Source organism: Macrobrachium nipponense, chromosome 4, assembly GCF_015104395.2.
Source record: "Macrobrachium nipponense isolate FS-2020 chromosome 4, ASM1510439v2, whole genome shotgun sequence".
Lineage (NCBI taxonomy): Eukaryota > Metazoa > Arthropoda > Malacostraca > Decapoda > Palaemonidae > Macrobrachium > Macrobrachium nipponense.
Window position 1 is genome coordinate 90,403,911 of NC_061100.1, and position 19,724 is coordinate 90,423,634.

Below are 19,724 nucleotides of genomic sequence, written 5' to 3' on the forward strand. Positions count from 1 at the left end.
AAAAGGCTTTTATAATTTAAGTCATCTTAGATATACATATGCACCCAAACTCATTGTGGGGAAATTTACTGCTGTTTCCTCGGATATTGAAATACTTTAGCATCATTCAAACACTTTAATAATATAATGCATAAATACTAGGCTATACATATTTACATCGTATACAAATACTACATACAGTTATATACACATACTTTTATATACAAAGTTAACAGTTATATACACATACTTTTATATACAAAGTTAATCATGAGTAGTGATCAGACGACAGCTGTGCACTGGACTACGTACGCACTACTTGGAAGATAAAACGAACAAAAATTTTGTTGTTGTTAGTCGCTGGATAGATTAACATTTTTCCAGAGATTAAAAAGCTGAATTTGTTTGAAGGTATGTCAACCGCGATATTATATTATTGTTTTCACGAAGGAATAATTATATAAAGAAAATTATTGAGTAATTTTTGCCGTCAGCAGTCAGAAAATCACGAACATGGTAACGTTCAAACCTAGTGCCATCCATGGCGTATGTCTATAAATAGAACAGAAGCAGAGGGCAGTCATTGGATAACAGATCTCCATGGCTACCAACCAACCAATCAGGTGTTAGTTATACTACTCTGTAATTTCTTAGAATGAACGTTTACACACACGAAGCTAACGATGATGTATGTGTTTTGCATACAGTACGTAGTTTTAGTTTTTATTACACGTATTAGTGTAAGTATTTTTACTGATTTCATGAAGAAATAGAATGATTCCTTCTCATTACTTTGAATGCAAAATGGCTTGAAGATTCTTCTGCAAAAAGAAGAGAAAAAAAAAAAATTCCTTAGAAGATGATACCTATTTACTAACGCGGTTGACATACCTTCAAAACAAAATTCAGCTCTTTAATCTCTGGAAAAATGTTAACTCTATACCCGGCGACTAACACAACAAAATGGTGGGGGGAGAAACTTTTTGGGGGTTTTATCTTCCAAGTAGTACGTACTTAGTCGCCAGTGCACAGCTGTCGTCTGATCACTACTCATATTGATTAATTTTGTATATAAAAGTATGTGTATATAACTGTTAACTTTGTATATAAAAGTATTGTATATAACTGTATGTAGTATTTGTATACGATGTAAATATGTATAGCCTAGTATTTATGCATATATTATTAAAGTGTTTGAATGATGCTAAAGTATTTCAATATCCGAGGAAACAGTAGTAACTTTCCCCACAATGAGTTTGGGTACATATGTATATCTAAGATGACTTAAATTATAAAAGCCTTTTATGTATGTATAAGCTAGCTTTTGTAACAACACATATCTTACGAAAAATTACTTATGTGAAGATGGTTTTAGTAGTACAAATGATAGTTATTGTATCGTTAAAAATATCTAAGTGAACGAAGTCGCACAAAGTCGATTCTATGTCATGTTTTTTCCTAAACGCGTTGACTTAAAGGAGAACGTTATTTTGGTTGTTTTATCACTGGCACAACCCATAACAATGCAGTGTATGTATGATAATTCTAAACTATTATTCACTACCAAAATAACGATGATATTTTGTATTGAAAATTAATGTTACGTATATTCCAAACATTATTCCTACGTAGCATGAATAGTACTATAAAAATTTCGAAAGATAATCTTGCTGTGAACGCTACCATAATTTGATTTTCATATACGTACGTACATTTTGTCAGCTGGCTGGCCTCGCATAGATAAAATTGATTCACTGATATGGAATTACTCCACGAATAGCCTTTTTATTATGAAGATATGACGATAATATATAAGGTAAAAAATGCTTTTATGTATTTCGTTTACGCTTCGTCGCCAATAACAAACAGCAATACTTACGATAATCTATGACAAATAGCGTTTGTATGACTTCATTGTTCAGAGAAGTTATATACGAATACTGCCAAAATAATAATGAAGTTCGAATTAATTTTAGCCTTAATGTTATTACTACTGGTAATTTACACTACCACCTACTATTAAAATTTCTAAAAGTTTATCAAAACAAAAATGTCGCTTTGAACGCAACCGTATACATAAACCATTTTCGTACGAAGGTAAGGGTATGCTTACATTTTGTGGCTGGCCACTCCGGACGATAAGTTGAGTGCAATGATGTGGAATTATTCTTCGAATAGGCTATTTATTATGAAGATATGACTATAATATATATGGTAAGAATGGTTTTATTACCTTTATTGTCAGTTAATATCATAATGTGAATGTTTGTGTACGTTGGTGGTTATCGCACTGCAACTACGCTTAGCCTACCAATGAACGTCTACATAAACCTTGAATAGGCTATTTATTTCGAAGATAGGACAATAATATATTAGGTGAGAATGGTTTTATTACCTTTATTGTCAGTTAATATCATTATATGAGTCTTTAAATGAATGTTGGTAGTTATCGGACCACGGCCGAGGGTTAGCCTACCGAAAAACATCGCATACGCAACACAACAAACCCGTGATGCAGCGATTCATACCAGTGATGTTACATGACAAACGGTCCAAGAAAAACCCGTGATTAACTGGATCCGTGAATACTGATCCGTGAATAATCGATGCCCCACTGTAGTTCAAGCCAAACTGGAAGTTCCCGTCCGTTCTTCTCTATTCCAGGTTAATCGCCTACTGTGAGATACTCTTCTTCAGCAGCAGTCTTCTTCCAAATGCTAGAAATTACAGGAATTCGAGCATAAGCGAGGTTCCCGATATCGTGTAACAATTATCGGGGATTCTCGCTCACTTTGGACCGTGGTCTCGCCTAAGTGTTTGGAGATCGTAAAAACTCGAACACTCCGAGTGCGCTAGAAATTCCGTAGAATTCTAAGCACTCTGCGAAACCCCCCACCGAATTCGTCAAACGATATCGGCTGGTGGTCCTCTCGATTCCCGTAGAAATCGAGAAAGGGGCAGGATCCCTCCTCAACGACCGGGGCTTACGTCAGGTAGGACCCGAAGGTCCCCCCGGTAGCGCAGCCCCTAACGTGGGATCTTACAGAGAAATCTCTGTAGGATCCCTCCCCTTTCCCCTCGTAGCCGTAAGGAGAGAGGGAATGGGGGAGGAATTGGATACTGGCTCGCCTTCCCAGCGGAACTAGCAGTTGGAGAAGAAAAGGAGCAGCCATCGCCTTACGGCGATGGCCTCTCAGAGCCTGGGAAAACGTATCGTCAGGAGAAACGTTTTGCCCAAGGAGGGTTACGAAAACTCATACTGTAGGTAAGGGTCTGCCGCCACTGTGAACGTCGTCTGGGTGGGGCTGATCGACACCTGACAGGAGAGAGCCGATACCGTCCTCCGACTCATTCCAGTCCTCGTCGAGGTCGAAACCTCTCAGGAGGACCGAAGGGGTATTCAATACGGTGTTCGAAGACACGTAAAAACGCCTCTGTCGCAGTAGAGGAGGTGGAAGTAGCTTGTTCGACCGGCCAGAACTGAGAGAGCCTTCTTGTCCGGAGACGAGAGACTACCTGGTTCAACACAGTCGGCAAGCTCCGATCGCGGCAGATCCACCGTCGATTTGGGTTCCCTCTCGGGCCCAAAACAACTCGAGCCGAGACGTGGCTCTGCTGGTGGAGCGGCGATCCTTCCCCGAGGTCGTTGTGCTGACGAATCAGCACCATAACCTCGGCAAAGTTCCTCTGGATCTCGGAAGTCACAGCATCTTGCAGAGTAGGACCGTTAAGCCCATTCGAACAAGAGCATATTCCGAGAACCTTCCTCCTAAGAAGGGGAACAGCGACAGCCCTCTCGGTCTTTTTCCATCCACTTGCGCATACGTCCTGGCCGGTCCAAGAACCGTGCCTGGCCATAGGGCGTCGTGGTGGGATCATGAGGGGCGCACCCCTCACGATCACTCCTCAATACCTCGCTCCTCCCGGTGTAACCCGAGGAGGTTGAAGGTACGGGAGAGGCAGACCTGACGCTCCCTCCTCGCTCGCTGGCAGAACCAGCAGGCTTGGAGGGCTGCAGGCGATCGTCAACCCGCGGTGGTGATCGAGCTGCAGGGCCTAGTCGAACCGTCTCGCTGTGGAGAACGGCTGGACTGAGCACAGCGGCCCCAGATCTCGAGTGTCAGAAGAGCTGGTGCTGGTTGCCGTACCGATCGCTCTCTGTGAGAGCGACGGTCAGGCGACCTGCAGGCTCCACTGTCACGGTGAGACCGGTGCTTGTCCTCACGGCACGTCACATCGCTGGTTCCAGCCGTGGCTGGCACCGGCGAACGGGGGGACCTCTTCCCAGCCTCAGCCCGTGGCCGGTCGTGGACCTACGTCCCCGGGTAGCCAGATGGTCGCCGCGAGAGCGAGAGCTGGTCTGTGAAAGCGCCCGTGAGCGGCTGTCACCAGTCTTCCGCTCCGTGCCGTGAACCTGACGCTGAGCGAGCTCAGAGGTCTGGTTCCTGGCTGCACGGTCGCTGGTAGGCGACCGTACACTCGGTACCTCCCGCGAACGAGAGGCCGAGAACGGGACCCTGATGCAGTGGCAGAACCACTGACACCAGGCGAGGAAGTACCGGTGTTAGCCGGTACTCCTCTGGTCCCCGTAGTCTCCTTCCTTGCGGAAGAAGAGACGGGCCCCGCTCCCGAAGGAGCAGGAGGACCAGCGGAACGAACCCTCCGTCCCACGAGGTGAGGACGGGTCCCGAGAAGCTCCCGAGGGAGACTTCTTAGGAGGGATGAGGCAAACCTTATTCTTCCTCGGCTGTGAAGCCTAGAAGTCGAAGGGGAAGAGGCGGCAGCCGACGACGATGAAGATGAAGACGACGACGACGACACCTTCCTCCTCTTCTTCGTCAGCTTCCTCAGGACAGACGTAAGATCTGCTATCCAGGGCGGAGCCGGGGCTGCTGTAGCTGAAGCCACAGGGCCCGGACGCACCTGTACAGACAGACCAAAGTCTGGGGTAGTACCACCACGAACAGGGACGACGTCAGCAGGTATGGGCATCTCAGGAACAGCAGGCACAGCCAGCACAGCATTGGTAGGGACAGCCAGCGCAGCACGCAAGGCAGGGACAGCCAGCGCAGCAGCAACTGCATGGACAGTCAGCCCAGAATCGGCAGGTACGGCAGGCAGCACCGGAAACACAGGAAGTGGAGCAGCAGCCAGCAGCATCCTGGTACCGGCGGCAGGTCCAGGGGCGAGCTCTAGGGCAGCGGAAGTGTGGTCGCGGCAGCGCGGCAACCACGAGCGGACGGCGGCACCGCCCCCCTCTCGGTACGGCGAACGGTACTTCACAGCGGCTGTAGGCAAGACTGTTACCACGTGAGGCAAGTACACCAGGTGAGGAGGGACGTCGTCACCTGGAGTCGATATCGTTGTCGTGGTCACCACTCCATGGGTGACCGCAGTAGGCCCAGACATAGAACCGCAGCCCCTGGACACTAGCACGCCCTGCAAATCGAAGGACGCCCATACCTCACCAAGGTCCACCCTCGTGGCAGTAGCACCTGCGGAAATAACAGTAGTAGTGATTAGTGAAGTCCCTCGCGCGGGGGGTGAGCCCCACACCGAACGAGCGGAAGACCCCGAATACAATTGTACAACGGGCACCGAGCACCCTAAGTCGCTCGACGGATCGGGCGAGGAGAAGAACCCAGATAACCTCCTCCTCCCCCCCCCCCGAAGGGGAAGGGCCATCTGTGGGAGCTGAGAGGGGGGGGGGGGGGGGGGGGGGGTGGGGGGGGGGGGGGGTTCTTGTTCCCACCCCACCCCCGCACAGCACCCATGTACCCAACAATAATAATAAGAGCCCGAGAGCAATCGTGCCCTCGGCACCGAATGCAGGGCATAAGGAAACAATTCCCTGACTGAGCGGAACTTGAACCAAATAAATATTGATGCAATCAATAATAAAAGGAATAACATGAAAAAGAATCTTGCATTACGATTCACTTCACAATGAATAAGGGCTCGGATCGAGCGCATTTGCGCCCTCGGTACCGAGCGCAAGGGTAAAAAGGATCCATTTCCCGATTATGAACGGAACCTTGATCCATAATGAATTGATGCAATACAAAATATATATGAAAATGAAAAAGAATACTGCGCTTGCAATTTCACTTCATACAAAATAAAAAGGGGAAGGATCAATTCCCGGGAAATAGTGGAAACATTGATCCAAGTAAATAATGCAATCTCAATAAAATATGAAAATGAAAAAGAACTGCACTTGCGATTTCACTTCATTCAAATAAAAGGGGGAAAGGATTAATTTCCGGGTAAGAGCGGAAACTGATCCAAAATGAGTATTGCTACAATCAAAATAAATATATGAAAATGAAAAAGAATACTGTACTTGCGATTCCACTTCCATACAGAATAAGTTTTCGTGCCGAGCGCATTCGCTCGGCAACGAGCATACAGGTCAAAAAAATATAAATGAAAAGAGCACTTACTTACGATTTTCATCTACACATTTCCAACCAAAATATAAGCTTGGAGCGAGCGCTCTCCTGCCCTCGGCACCGAGCATACACAATACGAGGATCATTTCTGGGAAAATTGAATTCCCGCACTTACGCCCTTCAGTCCCGGCACTCGGGTAATCGGAGGGCATGGAGAAACCAAGATCCTTTAATTCACAATTGAATTCAATAGACATAAATATGAAATGATTGTACTTACAATTCAGTTTCACTAGATAAATAGAAAAAGAAAAACACAACCATGCGAAAGCAACGACGATGAAGCGGGCAGAGAGCGATGATACACGTCTACACGCCAGCAGGCCGAAAGCAAAAGTGGTTTGTTTACCTCCCAGTCGCGCGCGCGCACCTGTTCGGACAAGAGTTTAACTACAGAACCCTTGTTCGAAAGCTTACGACCTATCCAGCTGCCGCTAGTACCTTCCTATTGTAAAAGGACCGAAGGTTTGTATGCCGTGTCGGAACAAATAAGCGTTTTAGCTTACAATTGCGTTTTTCGACCATTTCGGTAGTCAAAGTTGACCAAAGGTTGAAATTTTGGCAATTATCGTTATTTATATGAAAATATCTCAAAACTGATAAAAGCTACAACCATGGGTTGTTTTTAGTTGTATTGTGCATGAAATTGCGCACATTTCCATATATAAAACTTTATATAACGGCTAATTTTAAAATAGTGCAAACATTACCACAATCGCATGTATGATTTTTTTCGGAAGTTACCGCGCGGACGTAAGGAAAAAGTTTTTTCATAAATTCACCATAAATCGAAATATTGTGCTAGAGACTTCCAATTAGTTGCAAAATTAAGGTAAATGATTGAATATTACTAAAATATACGCGTTTTAGCTTACAATTGCATTTTTCGACCATTTCGGTAGAGTCAAAATTGACCTAAGGTTGAAATTTTGGCAATTATCGTTATTTATATGAAAATATCTCAAAACTGCTAAAAGCTACAATCATGAGTATTTTATTGTTGTATTCTACAAAAAATGCGCACATTTTCATATATAATACTTCATGTAACGGCTAATTTACAATGGTACAAAAATTATGTCAAAGTGACGAAATAATTTCCGAGATGTGTCACAGATACTTTTTAGTGGCAAGAAAGAAATTCGCGCTTGCGCGCCTGCGTAACGATTGTAAACAAAACAACACCTTGATCCATGAACTCCCAGCATCCCCCAAGGCGCGTGATTCAAAAGTTTTAGGCTGGTAGGCCTATAAGTATTTTTCCGCGAATTTAAAAAAAAAAACTTTTGTAAGTCGACGTAAAATACGTCCAGTCGGCACACAGGACAAAAAATGTCGACGTAAAATACGTCCAGTCGGCGTAAGAGGGTTAAGATCCTCAGCAAACGAGAAGAAATTCTAGCAGGAGGAACCAACAACAGATGTTGTCGGAACCGGCGACAGAGAAAATCTTATTAGAAAACGGGAATGGTTCCTAGTCCCGCCACCCAGCGGCAGGAGGGTAGATCACCTGACCTACCTGTAGCGTGTGCCACGAGATTTGAATTTCTGTCAGGAACGTCAGAGACTATAGCTACGTATATATCTGCCGGGGAAGTTGCATGTACAAAATCTCTAGTTCAGAGTCTATTCTGTCGACAGTACCTGATTTGAGCGAATAAGTTCGTCTTCTAAAATGTTCATTTTCCCTCAAACGAATCTTGGAAACAGAGAGATCTGCTCGTTCGCTCAATTGAGGAGTTCTTCCACTACTCTTGAGAGAGAACAAGTGAGTCCCTCCTTGCTTTCGTACATACGACAACACTGTTGTTGTCCGCATAGATCGCTATCTTCCTTCCTTCAACTAGAGGGGCGAACGCTTGTACTAGTCTTAAAAAGATCACCTTCAATTCTTTTACATTTATGTAAAAGTTCTTGTTCCGTCAAAAGACCTGAGACTCTCCTGTCTCCAAGAAGGGCTCCCCTTCCCTTGTCTGACGCATCTGAGAAGAACTCTAGGTCAGGGTTCGACACGACTAGGGAAAGTCCTTCTTGTAGTCTCTCCTTCGACTGCCACCGACAAACATCCGACTTGATTTCTTCCGTCAAGGGGAAGACTAGCGATTCCGGTTGTGTCTTCCGAGACCAATTTGCTTTCAGGAAGAACTGAAGGGAGCTCATGTGTAGAAAATATAAAAACAGGTTAAGTTGAAAATATAAAAACACAGGTAATGGAAAAACATTTCTAATCTTTAAGTTGAAAATATAAAAAACAAAATTATATTTAAACATTTTAATGCATTTTAATTAGCTAAAATCAGTTCTTATTTCAACCTATATCAGACTGAAGAATCACGCCACTTACAATGTCTAAGCGGCGATGAATCACTCGACTCTGTCGATAACTGGTTACTGAATGACACACCTTTCCAATGGTGTTTAGTCGAATCCTGCTGTTGCACCACAGGATCGACGGAGGAAGCGACTGTCTGTGGGCAAACCCCGACAGTCTCCCTTGGACCTCCGGTATGTCTTCTCCCCGAGGCGGGGGAGCGGGACAGGGACCTTCGTCTAGGAGAACTATCGGGACAAACAGCCACCCACTCAGATTGCACTGCACTGACACTTTTCACTTTACTAGAAGTCTTTTCTATGAAAGACTTTACAGATAAACCTAACTGCATAACCGTATTAGCTAATACATAAAATTTCTTTTCAAATTTAGACTCGAGGCTGGCAATGGTGTCAGGAGAAACTCCACGGGAAGTTGGCAAGGGAGTTACAGGAGCAGGAGTAGGAGGACTGAAGATCGGAGACATAATAAGAGGAGAAGGAGAAGGAATAGGAGCAGGTGCTTCCATAGAAGAAGCAGAAGAAGCTAAACTAGTCTTACTTTCAGCTCTGAGAGTCGCCTTCCTCTTCCTATCCTTAATTATCTTCCCCGAGTGAGAAACAAAAACTTTCCACTGTTGTTCACTCCAATCCTTGCATTCATAACAAGTAGATTCTCTAGAGCACTCACAACCCCTACACTTAATGCACTTAGTGTGCGAATCATAAATTAATTTAACTAACCTAGTAAAACCTAACTACTGAAGGACTAGAGTCCGACATGATGGTAAGACCACAAAATTGCAGAAAAGAAATTCAGCTTCAATCCTACAAACACGGAGTTGAATACTTCACCGATATTGGAGAGATAATACTTCCCAACAAATGAATAAAAAAGTCTGCACCGACCAACGATGTTCACCAGAAGCCGGCAGAGAACGAATTGATGTTACCTGGGCAGTTGTACCGGTAGCTCCCTCGAGTGGAGGGAGATGACGTCACCTACATCAGCGATGGCGGCGCCACCGCGGAAGTTTTGAATCTATTGTCTGCCATTTGTAGGGAACCTACAGCTGTATAATTATTCGGTAAGACACTGCAATAAAAATTGTATTTTCTTGTAAGGATCAATGTTTTTAGATGGCCATTCTAGCCAACTTTCTCAAGCTAAATCCCTATGTAAAGTACAAAGGATTGTATTTGTGTAGGAACAAATGTCAATTACAATGGCTATGAACACACTAATATACTCCTCAAATGTTGCTTACTTGAAGGTGTATAAGAACGCTGCATACCAAGACCTCTCATCTTCATCCTTTGCCACTTCAATGCCAGATTCTTCTTTTGTCCATTATCTACAGTGGTTTTTTCCTTGTCACATTTCTCCATGTCTGCTGAATCTTCAGCTGTTCCCTCCATTATGTTTATTCTAGAAAAAAGAAATTAACTAGTACACGTAAAATTTCTAAATACATAACAAGAACCATAAACATACTATATATGATCTTTTGCACTAGTTCTGCATATAAACCTTAAAATTAATTTTAACATTAGGCAACAAACAAGCATTTACTAGAGCTCATGGATTGCAAAAACCTAGCTAGAAACTGCAACTCTTCATACTGATACACACCCATGTTAAGAGAAGGGGACTTAAAGTGATGCACTGTGTTAGCCTACGAAATCTTAATCACCCGTAAATTAAGCATGGGAAAATGAAAAAACAGTTTTGTAAAATAATAAAGGAGCTTCTATATAATGCATAATGGTGCATGCAATAATTGCCATGTAAAACCATAAAATACAGCTTTTAGCATATTACAAATGGCCAGTAAATGAATAAAGTCTTATCACATAGATATATACAACTTAACTATTATGATCTATTAATATATGCCTCCCTTAGCAATGATGGAAAATTGTTAACCAACCCTATGCACAAACCTAAGCTCCTTTAAGGGGCATGCCAACACCATAAGGCCCCGATATAAAGTAAGTGCTTCATTCTACCTTATGATTGAATGGATTCTCTTAAAATCTCTACCACTTATTAAACAGCTAATACCAAAAAAATACAGGTGGGGAAATAAAGATATCTGACCTCATAGTTAGAAAATTTTGCAACTGCGAAATATAAATTTTCATTATATAAAGTTTATTATATACCTACTGCTAAAGTTAGCTATATCTCCGAGCCAATTAGGCGAGTCGGCACTCAAACAAAAAAATTGAATGGCTGCCCAGATGACTGTCTACTGCACTTGTTCTCCACCAGGTGTGTTTCGAATGTTTTACCTCACGTCAGAATTCTCCTTGACAACCCAATTAAGTTGTGGGGAGGCTGGGTGGGGTCTACTTTAATAGTAGGTAAGTATCCAAATAATAAATTTTATTAAGAAAATTTATATTATGTGAGATGAATCTTACCTACTGTTAAAGCTAGCTGAGTTCCACATTAAGAAGAGGACAGGGGGTAGTGCAGCTAAACAAAAATCTGCTTAGTCAAAACATTCTTACCTGATCTGGAATCCTTTCTGGATTTTCCTACCACCAGAAGTTGGATTCCATTCAGGGAGCAAGGCTCTCATATATATGCAGCAGAAAGCAGCCTTGTGGTGAAAACCACTTCAATTCAGTCAGAATGAAACAAAAGCAGTGTGAAGGGACACCTGTGTCTGAGTCCAAAAACCCTATAAAACGAGTCACTTAAAATATATACCTTTATGATGCAAAAGTACCCTCCTATAAAAAATTTGTACCTTAATGCTCCCCAAAATATTGAAACCCGAGATTTAGACAAAAGAGCCTACAGGATTGCTCCTTCTTCGTCCAGGAAAAAGACTGCCCACTAGTAGTAGCGGATTAAGGACTTTACTGTTTTCAAACACGATTCTGCATACTTAAGGTAGTGAGCAGGTAAAAACCAAAATTTCACTTCTACTGCACATGAATCCTATCCTGAAGGGAAAAATTAACATAACACTAAATGAAGTTACAACTGCTGCTCACATTATGATTATGAATGTTTACCTTCAACAAAGGAAGAAGATATAGAGATAGTTCTTATGCCCTAGCCTTATCAAATACGTCACAAAGGCCCTTGTGTTCTTTGACAAAGACATTCTAGGTTTCTAAAAACACAGAAGAAAAGGTTAACTTTGTCTCTATCAGGCTTAACCTTCAACAAACACATTCTAGGTTTTCTAAACCCCCAAACCAAAAAGTTTACTTTGCCTCCTCCAGGCTTAACCATTGGCAAAGACAGTTAGGTCTTCTAAAACCACAAAACAAAAGATTAATTTTGTCTCTTCCACACTTAACCTTTGACAATGACATCTAGGTTTCCTAATACCACAAAACAAAAGGTTAACTGTGCCAGCCTCTTCCAAGGTTAACCTTTGACAAAGATGTTCTAAGTTTCTAAAGGATACCTACCTCTTCCAAGTCCACCCTATCTGATTAAGTTTAATTGCCCAAACAGGACAGAGAAGTGTTTCCTCTTCTTCTCCAATAAGGACGTTATATTGGAATTCTTACAGTTCTCTGTAAAGTGTAGCCTTAACATCACCTTCAGCTCTAAGGCAGAAAAATAACAATTTTACTCATTAACCACCAGTAGTGCTAAATAAAAGGTTTCATAGTAAATAATTCAGATAAAGTTTAGACCTGCATCTAAACTCCAGAGACTGATATAGAGAAGAAGGGGCTTCAATCTCAACACCATACAGTACTGATCCTCAGTGAGATATAAAAGTACATGATACAATACCGAGGAAAGTATAAATGATAACTTTGAAAGTAGAAGTTCCAGGTGCTGAAAATTCTATAATGGCACCCTCAGCAATACACAGACTGCTACTTCTGACACAAAGCCACAGTTGTTTTTAACTTGATTAAGAATAGATCCTCTGATAACTTGAAAATCCCTTTATTGGGCAGGGGACATTCTAGCATCTCCATGTGGTTAAGAGTTGCTTAAGTCAGTGGAAGTGCACGGAATTGTATAGTCGAACTGATTTCCTTTTAACAGCAGAATAAGAGAGACATCTACCAAGAGCGCAAGAAATTCTGAAAATCATTTGCTCTGAAGTTACAAGGACTCTATAGGAGACACTAAGCAATATACCTGAATTTGAAATTGCTCAATATTACTTAACGATACAAGGGGCAGGCATATGAATCTGAATCTGGTCACATAAGGAAACACATCCACTGCTCAAGCCTGAGGACCATCAAAGAGTAGTAATCATCTGGGTGTTCCTGTTCATCTACATGCTAGTAAGTCTATATGAGTTCCCACAGCAACTGCTGAATTTATAAACGTAAAGGCCATCTGTAGGTACATAGTTTGTTTTTTCTGAATCCCAAATTGCCACAATACTGACCTTCCATAGAATGAATGATCAAACCAATAGTGTTTTGTTCATTTCACTCCAACTAGCAAACTTCCCATAGAGACTTTGTTTCTGACCAGGGATAAACCTGCTAAGCATCTCTGATGGTCTTTCCATTGCCCTGACATCTAGAAAATTTTACCAAATGTAGTGCTGATCATTCTATGTTGTATGAAAGTGTAATGATGTTTGTTAAAACTTGTTTTGTGTTGTGTAGGCTTAAGAACAAAATGGACAACTTTTGGTTACAGAGTCCCTCCTACAGAATTTGGCAACAAGATGGTTCTGGATTACTTAAAATTAAAAGAAAGTTAGTTGTAAGTCATAAATCTGATTATCTGATAAAATCACAAATGAGGCCATGTTCCTAATTAGCCCTTACCATATAAGGAGCTCCTTCAGGCCTAAAATTCTTCAAGAAGCAAGTGCCTAGTTATCTTTGACAGACAAGCCTGCACAATCAAGTATCACCCCATATCACTAGATAAGAATGAGGGTTTTAAAAATCGTAATGCATAAAAACTGGGTCAGGTGAAGCAACAGGTCCTTGGCCTTTAGAATACTGTTGACAGAATTGGCCAACTTGAACATGTGATTCAGTAGAAAAGATTCTTGCGCCTAACAATGGACACCATCCACCTATGGGCAACAAAATCCCTGACAATACTTATGGAGGCCCTGTACACTAATCTAAACAAAGTGCACATAACAACAATACCTTCTTGTAAATACATCTTGAAGGAGCACTCGGTGAGCGCCAACAAAACCAAGGGGTCCAGGCGCTCGGCGAGACTCCCGATTATTGTAATAATCATCGGGAATACTCGTTGCCCAAGTGTTTGGAAATTTCAGAAAACCAAATCACTCTGTAAACGCTAGAAATTCCAAGGAATCTAATGGCTTAGTGATACTCCCAATTTTCGTAATAACAATTACTGGGAATGTCTGTCTTGCCTGAGTTTTTTGAAATTACAGAAAAACCATAACACTCTGAGAATGCCAGAAATTCCAAGGAATTTGAGCATTCAGCGAGATTCCCAGGTATCATAGCATCAATATTAGGAATTCTTGTCTCGCCTAAGTGTTTGCAGATCATAGAAGACCAAAACACTTGTAGAGTGCTAGAAATTCAAAAAAATGATATTGTTATGATACAATAAAGTTTGTTCATACTTACCTGGCAGATATATATATAGCTGTATTCTCCGAAGTCGACAGAATTTCAAAACTTCCGGCACATGCAGTGGTCGGCCAGGTGGTTAGTACCCATTCCCGCCGCTGGGAGGCGGGTATCAGGAACCATTCCCATTTTCTATTCAGATTTTCTAATGCCACTGTCCCCTGAGGGGAGGTGGGTGGGTACTTGATTATATATATATGTATCTGCCAGGTAAGTATGAACAAACTTTATTGTATCATAACAATATCATTTTGTTCATGAAACTTACCTGTCAGATATATATACTATAGCTGAATCCCACCATTGGAGGTGGGAAGGGACAGAATAGAATGATTTTAGGAAACAAATTGCATGCAGATGATTGACATCTTGGTGCCATACCTGTTAGTATAGCTGACTTCGTGATTACTGTCACTCAAGTCGGCTTTTGCTTTACTAGAGTCTCCAGCAAGGTAGTGACCTGTATAGCTGGTGAGTTCTAGATGATCTGTCAACGGGAGCGTGACCACAAAGTGACTAGACCATATTGACCATACTATGAGGGCTAAGAAGTAATGTATATCACCACCTGACCAACCTAGCCAAAGTTAAGGATGTTTAACTAACGCTTAAGAATTGAGAAGTCCGCCACTGGCAGCGACCCAACAACTATAATTAACAGCTCTTCCTAACCATTTTCTACAGGATAGGATGAGTGGTACTTCTTGCCCCCAAGATTGTGTCTGCGGACACGTATGGCCCTAGCGAGCAGCAGATCTCGTATGTCGTCTTCACATCCTGCAGGTAGTGTGAAGCGAACACAGAGTTGCTTCGCCAAAACGCAGCACTCAGGATGTTCCTGAGTGCCATGCTCTGTTGAAATGCCTCCGAGGCCGCGCCCTCACCTCGTGAGCATTTACTTTAAAAGGTTTTAAATCCTTGTCTAAACATGACGAATGAGCCTCTTTGAAAGAGCTCCTTAAAAGGACGCCAGGGCGTTCTTTGACATGGGCAAGTCTGGTCTTTTTACAGAACACCACAGATTGTCCGAAGCACCTTGACTTTCTTTTTAGTTTTATCTGTGTGTATGTATATATATACATATATATATATACATACACACATATAAATTATTGGCTCTTGCCCAATAATTTGTGCCATCCCCTTGATCTCCAATGAATGAATGAATGATTGGAAGTTTTCTGGCATCCTGACATCAAAGGTCATTGACGCCGATATCGTTTATTATAAATAAAGAATAAAAGTATATTCAATTAAAACCATAAAAGCAAATATATCATTGTAAAAGTTAAATAGCTTTCAGAAGATCTGCTTCTGAAATAAATCTAAAAATGCCACTTGCATTGTATGACACATCATGTCCAAGAATCTTGGCAAGGATGAACCTGCCATCCTCACCTCGAGCCTCAAACAGATATCTATTTCTTTCTGTGCTATAAGTGGGGCATTCAGTCAACAAATGCTTCACGGTCAAGGGTATCAAACAGTCGTCACAATATGGTTGGTGTTGGCCAGCTAGCAAAAACTCATGTGTCATCCGAGTGTGACCAATTCGGAGACGACAAAGAGTAGTCTCCCACTTTCGGGGCATAACGTTATATTTCCAAGGGGATATAACATTTGTTATTTCTCTCATCTTATTATCAGCTAAGCTTTCCCAATGCTTTTGCCAATTATTACAAATAAAATTCTTAATTGTAGGTAAAAAATCATTACATGGAATGGGATACCTTCTTGGTAGCAACTCGGCTGCAGCATTCTTTGCCAGTGAATCTGCCTCCTCATTTCCACACACACCTACGTGTGCCGGAACCCAACAAAATCGAACTGTTATGCCTTTCAGACCAATAATAAAAAGCCACTCTAAAATCTTTAAAACCAAAGGGTTACTAGAATTAAAAACTTCTAAAGCTTGAAGGACACTTCTTGCATCACTAAAAAATGATATTGTTATGATACAATAAAGTTTGTTCATACTTACCTGGCAGATATATATATAGCTGTATTCTCCGAAGTCCGACAGAATTTCAAAACTCCCGGCACACGCAGTGGTCGGCCAGGTGGTAGTACCCATTCCCGCCGCTGGGAGGCCGGAGTGTAAGGAACCATTCCCATTTTCTGTCAGATTTTTCTAGTGCCACTGTCTCCTGAGGGGAGGTGGGTGGGCACTTTGATTATATATATCTGCCAGGTAAGTATGAACAAACTTTATTGTATCATAACAATATCATTTTGTTCATGAATCTTACCTGCCAGATATATATATAGCTGAATCCCACCTTTGGAGGAAGGGGGAGACAGATTTGATTTTGGGAAACAATTGCATATATATGATTGATATTTTGGTTCCTTAACTGTTAGCATAGCTGACTTCGTGAGTACCGTCACCCAAGTCTGCTTCTGCTTTACTAGAGACTCCAGCTAGGTAGTGACCTGTGAAGCTGTTGAGTTCTAGAGGATCTTCAACGGGGGCGTGACCACAATGCAACTAGATCCTATATTATAGACCTCCAATTTCGGTACTGCATTCCTAGAGGTGCCAGCAAGGACGTGACCTGTGTAGCTGGTGCGCTCTAATGAACTGTCACGGGGAGCGTGACCACAATGTGACAGATCATATAGGTGTTGTTTAGACACCGAATGCTGTTAATGCTTCACTGGAGGTGCCAGCAAGGACGTGACCTATGTAGCTGGTGCGCTCCAGATGATTTGTCAATGGGGGCGTGACCACACTGTGACAAAAACATTTTACCCTACTATGAGAGCGAAGCAAAAACATTACCACCTGACCTAGCCTATCTGGTTAAACTTCGTAAAACCAAGGCTAATGGAGGGAAGTCCGCCTAAGGCGGCCTACCCAAGACCACAAAAAACTAAACACCTACATAAACATAATAAAAATAAAAAATAAAAAGAAATAAAATTAAAAAGTCCAAACTAACATATTATTTTCTAAAAGATAGGAAGAGTGCTACTCTCTGTCCCCAATATATTGTCTGCTGCGACATATGGGCCCAAAGAGTAGCAGTTCTCGTATGTAATCCTCACCTCCCGAAGGTAGTGAGAGGCAAACACTGAATTACTACACCAAAATGTGGCATTCAAGATGTCATGAGTGCCATGTTCTTTTGGAAGGCTACCGACGTAGAAATAGCCCTCAGTCCATGCGCATTCACCTTCAACACTTTCATATCACTGTCTTGACAGGATGAATGCACTTCCTGATGGTGCCCTCAAGAAAAAGCCAAAGCATTCTTTGACACTGGTAACCTTGGCTTCCTGACCGAACACCACAAGTTATAAGAAGGACCTCTTATAAAACCTTGGTTCCTATCTTTTCAGACAGAGGGTTGACTTCCTAGCTATTGCTTAGGAGTCTGCTTCGTCTCAAGAGCCTCAGCGAGGATGTGACCTATGGGTAAGAGTTCTTGTGGGTTTGCCGATGGGGTCTTATCCACTTACTCGGCAAAGCCTAACTGGCATTTGTCAGTGGGTGCTAATCCACTCATATGACCATAATACCTATGCCTATTAGCCATAAGTTAAGGAGCACAACACCGATCCCGATCACCTTGATCCTAACACGAGGGTTAGCGCTTAATTTTAAAAAGCGTTAAACTAAAAATTAACTCACTAGTTAAGGATCAGTGTCGGCTTCCCTATCCCAGCAACGTATCCGCAGACACGAACAACCAAGAGAAAAGGATCTCTTGTAGGTTGAATTGACATCCTTCGTGTAACGGGAGGTCACACAGAATTGCATCTCCCGTAAGTGACAGCTCATATGTCCTTTATGACATATTGTTATGGAACCAAGAAGAATTCATAAAAGCTCGCACTTCATGCATAGGTTCGAATGGGACAACATGAGGAACTTCAGAACTACATCCAAGTTCCAAGACGGCAACTTGGTTGTTGAACCTTCATCGTTTCGAAAGATCTCAAGAGATCGTGAAGGTCTCTGTTGTCCGCCAAGTCCAGGCCTCTGTGCCTAAAGACAACTAAAAGCACACTCTTATAACCCTTGATTGTAGAGACTGCAAGTTTTAGATCCCTTCTCAGAAAAGGAAGTCAGCAATCTGGCTCACAGGTCGTGGTGGAGGAAAATGCCGTTCTTCTTGCACCAACTCCTGAAGACTATCCACTTCGATTGTACACTGCGTTGGAAAACGCTCTTCTTGCACTGGCGATAGCTTTCGCCATTGACGTATAAAAGCCTCTCGCTCTGGCCAACTTTTGGATAGTCTGAATGCAGTCAGACTCAGAGCGAAGAGGCTTCTGAGGTACCTATCGAAGTGGGGCTGTCTGAAGTAGATCTGTCCTTACTGGAAGCCGTCCTCGGGAAAGTCTCTACTGCAAAGGCCCATGACCTCTGTGTGGAAACCACTCTTCTCGCAGTGGCCAGAACGGGGCGAACAAAGTCATTCTCGTCCCTTCCAGACACCGCAAACTTTCTCATGACTTCCCCTAAGATCTTGAACTAGGGGAAAGGCGTACAGGGTCCATACCCGTTCCAGGTTCCCAGAGAAGTGTGTCTATCGTCACTGCAGCTGGGTCGAGTACTGGGGAGCAGTACAGTGGAAGCCTCTTCGTTCTGGACGTCGCAAAGATATCCACGAGCGGACGTCCCCATAACCCCCACAGCTCTTGGCATACCTCCTGATGCAGAGTCTACTCGGTTGGCAGAAGTTGACCTCGTCTGCTGAAGAGATCTGCCCAGACAATCTCTACGTACATCTCATGCTACAAAACTTCGTAAGGATCATGACGTCCAGTGCCCTTGCCCACAGCAAGATCTCCTTTGCCAGAGCAAAAAGGGACTGAGACTGTGTTCCTCCCTACTTCTTCAAGTACGCCAGAGCTGTGGTGTTGTCTGAGTGACTTGGACTATTCGACGAGAGACTTTTTCTTGGAAAAACTGGAGAGCTAAAAAGATGGCTCCGCCATTTCCTTTAGGTTTATGTGCCAGGACACCTGTTCCCTCTCCAGGTGCCTGCCAACTTCTTTCCCCCTAATGATGCTCCCCATCCGTGGTGGACGCGTCGGAGAACAACACTAGGTCAGGGCTCTGAAGCTTGAGAGACGCCCTCCGACAGCTACACTGGATCTAGCCAACATTTCAAGTGATGTTTTACCTCTCCTGAAATTTCCAAGATCATGTGTAGATTCTTGTTTTCTTTCCAATTGTACTTGAGAAAAAAAATTGTAACGGTCTGAGGTGCAGTCTCCCCAAGGAAACAAACTTCTCCAGCGAGGAAATGGTCCCCAGTTAGACTCATCCATTCCCTCACCGAGCACGAATCTTTCCTTAGGAAGGCTAACACTTTGTCTAAGCCTTGCTGCTGACGTCCCTGGGACGAAAAGCTCGAAAAGCCACTGAATCCATCTGAATCCCCAGATACACGATGG

General features: G+C 42.8%; 1 protein-coding gene across 2 annotated transcripts in view; it reads right to left on the bottom strand.

The window, feature by feature from the left end:
• The window catches only part of LOC135211011 (uncharacterized), a 353,541-nt gene that overhangs the window by 268,075 nt on the left and 65,742 nt on the right, over nucleotides 1-19,724 (bottom strand). For both annotated transcript variants that reach the window (XM_064244025.1, XM_064244024.1), the window contains one exon: nucleotides 10,010-10,170. In XM_064244025.1, coding sequence (XP_064100095.1) covers nucleotides 10,010-10,160 — 151 coding nt within the window. In that variant the 5' untranslated portion in view covers nucleotides 10,161-10,170. The remainder of the gene's footprint in view (nucleotides 1-10,009; nucleotides 10,171-19,724) is intronic.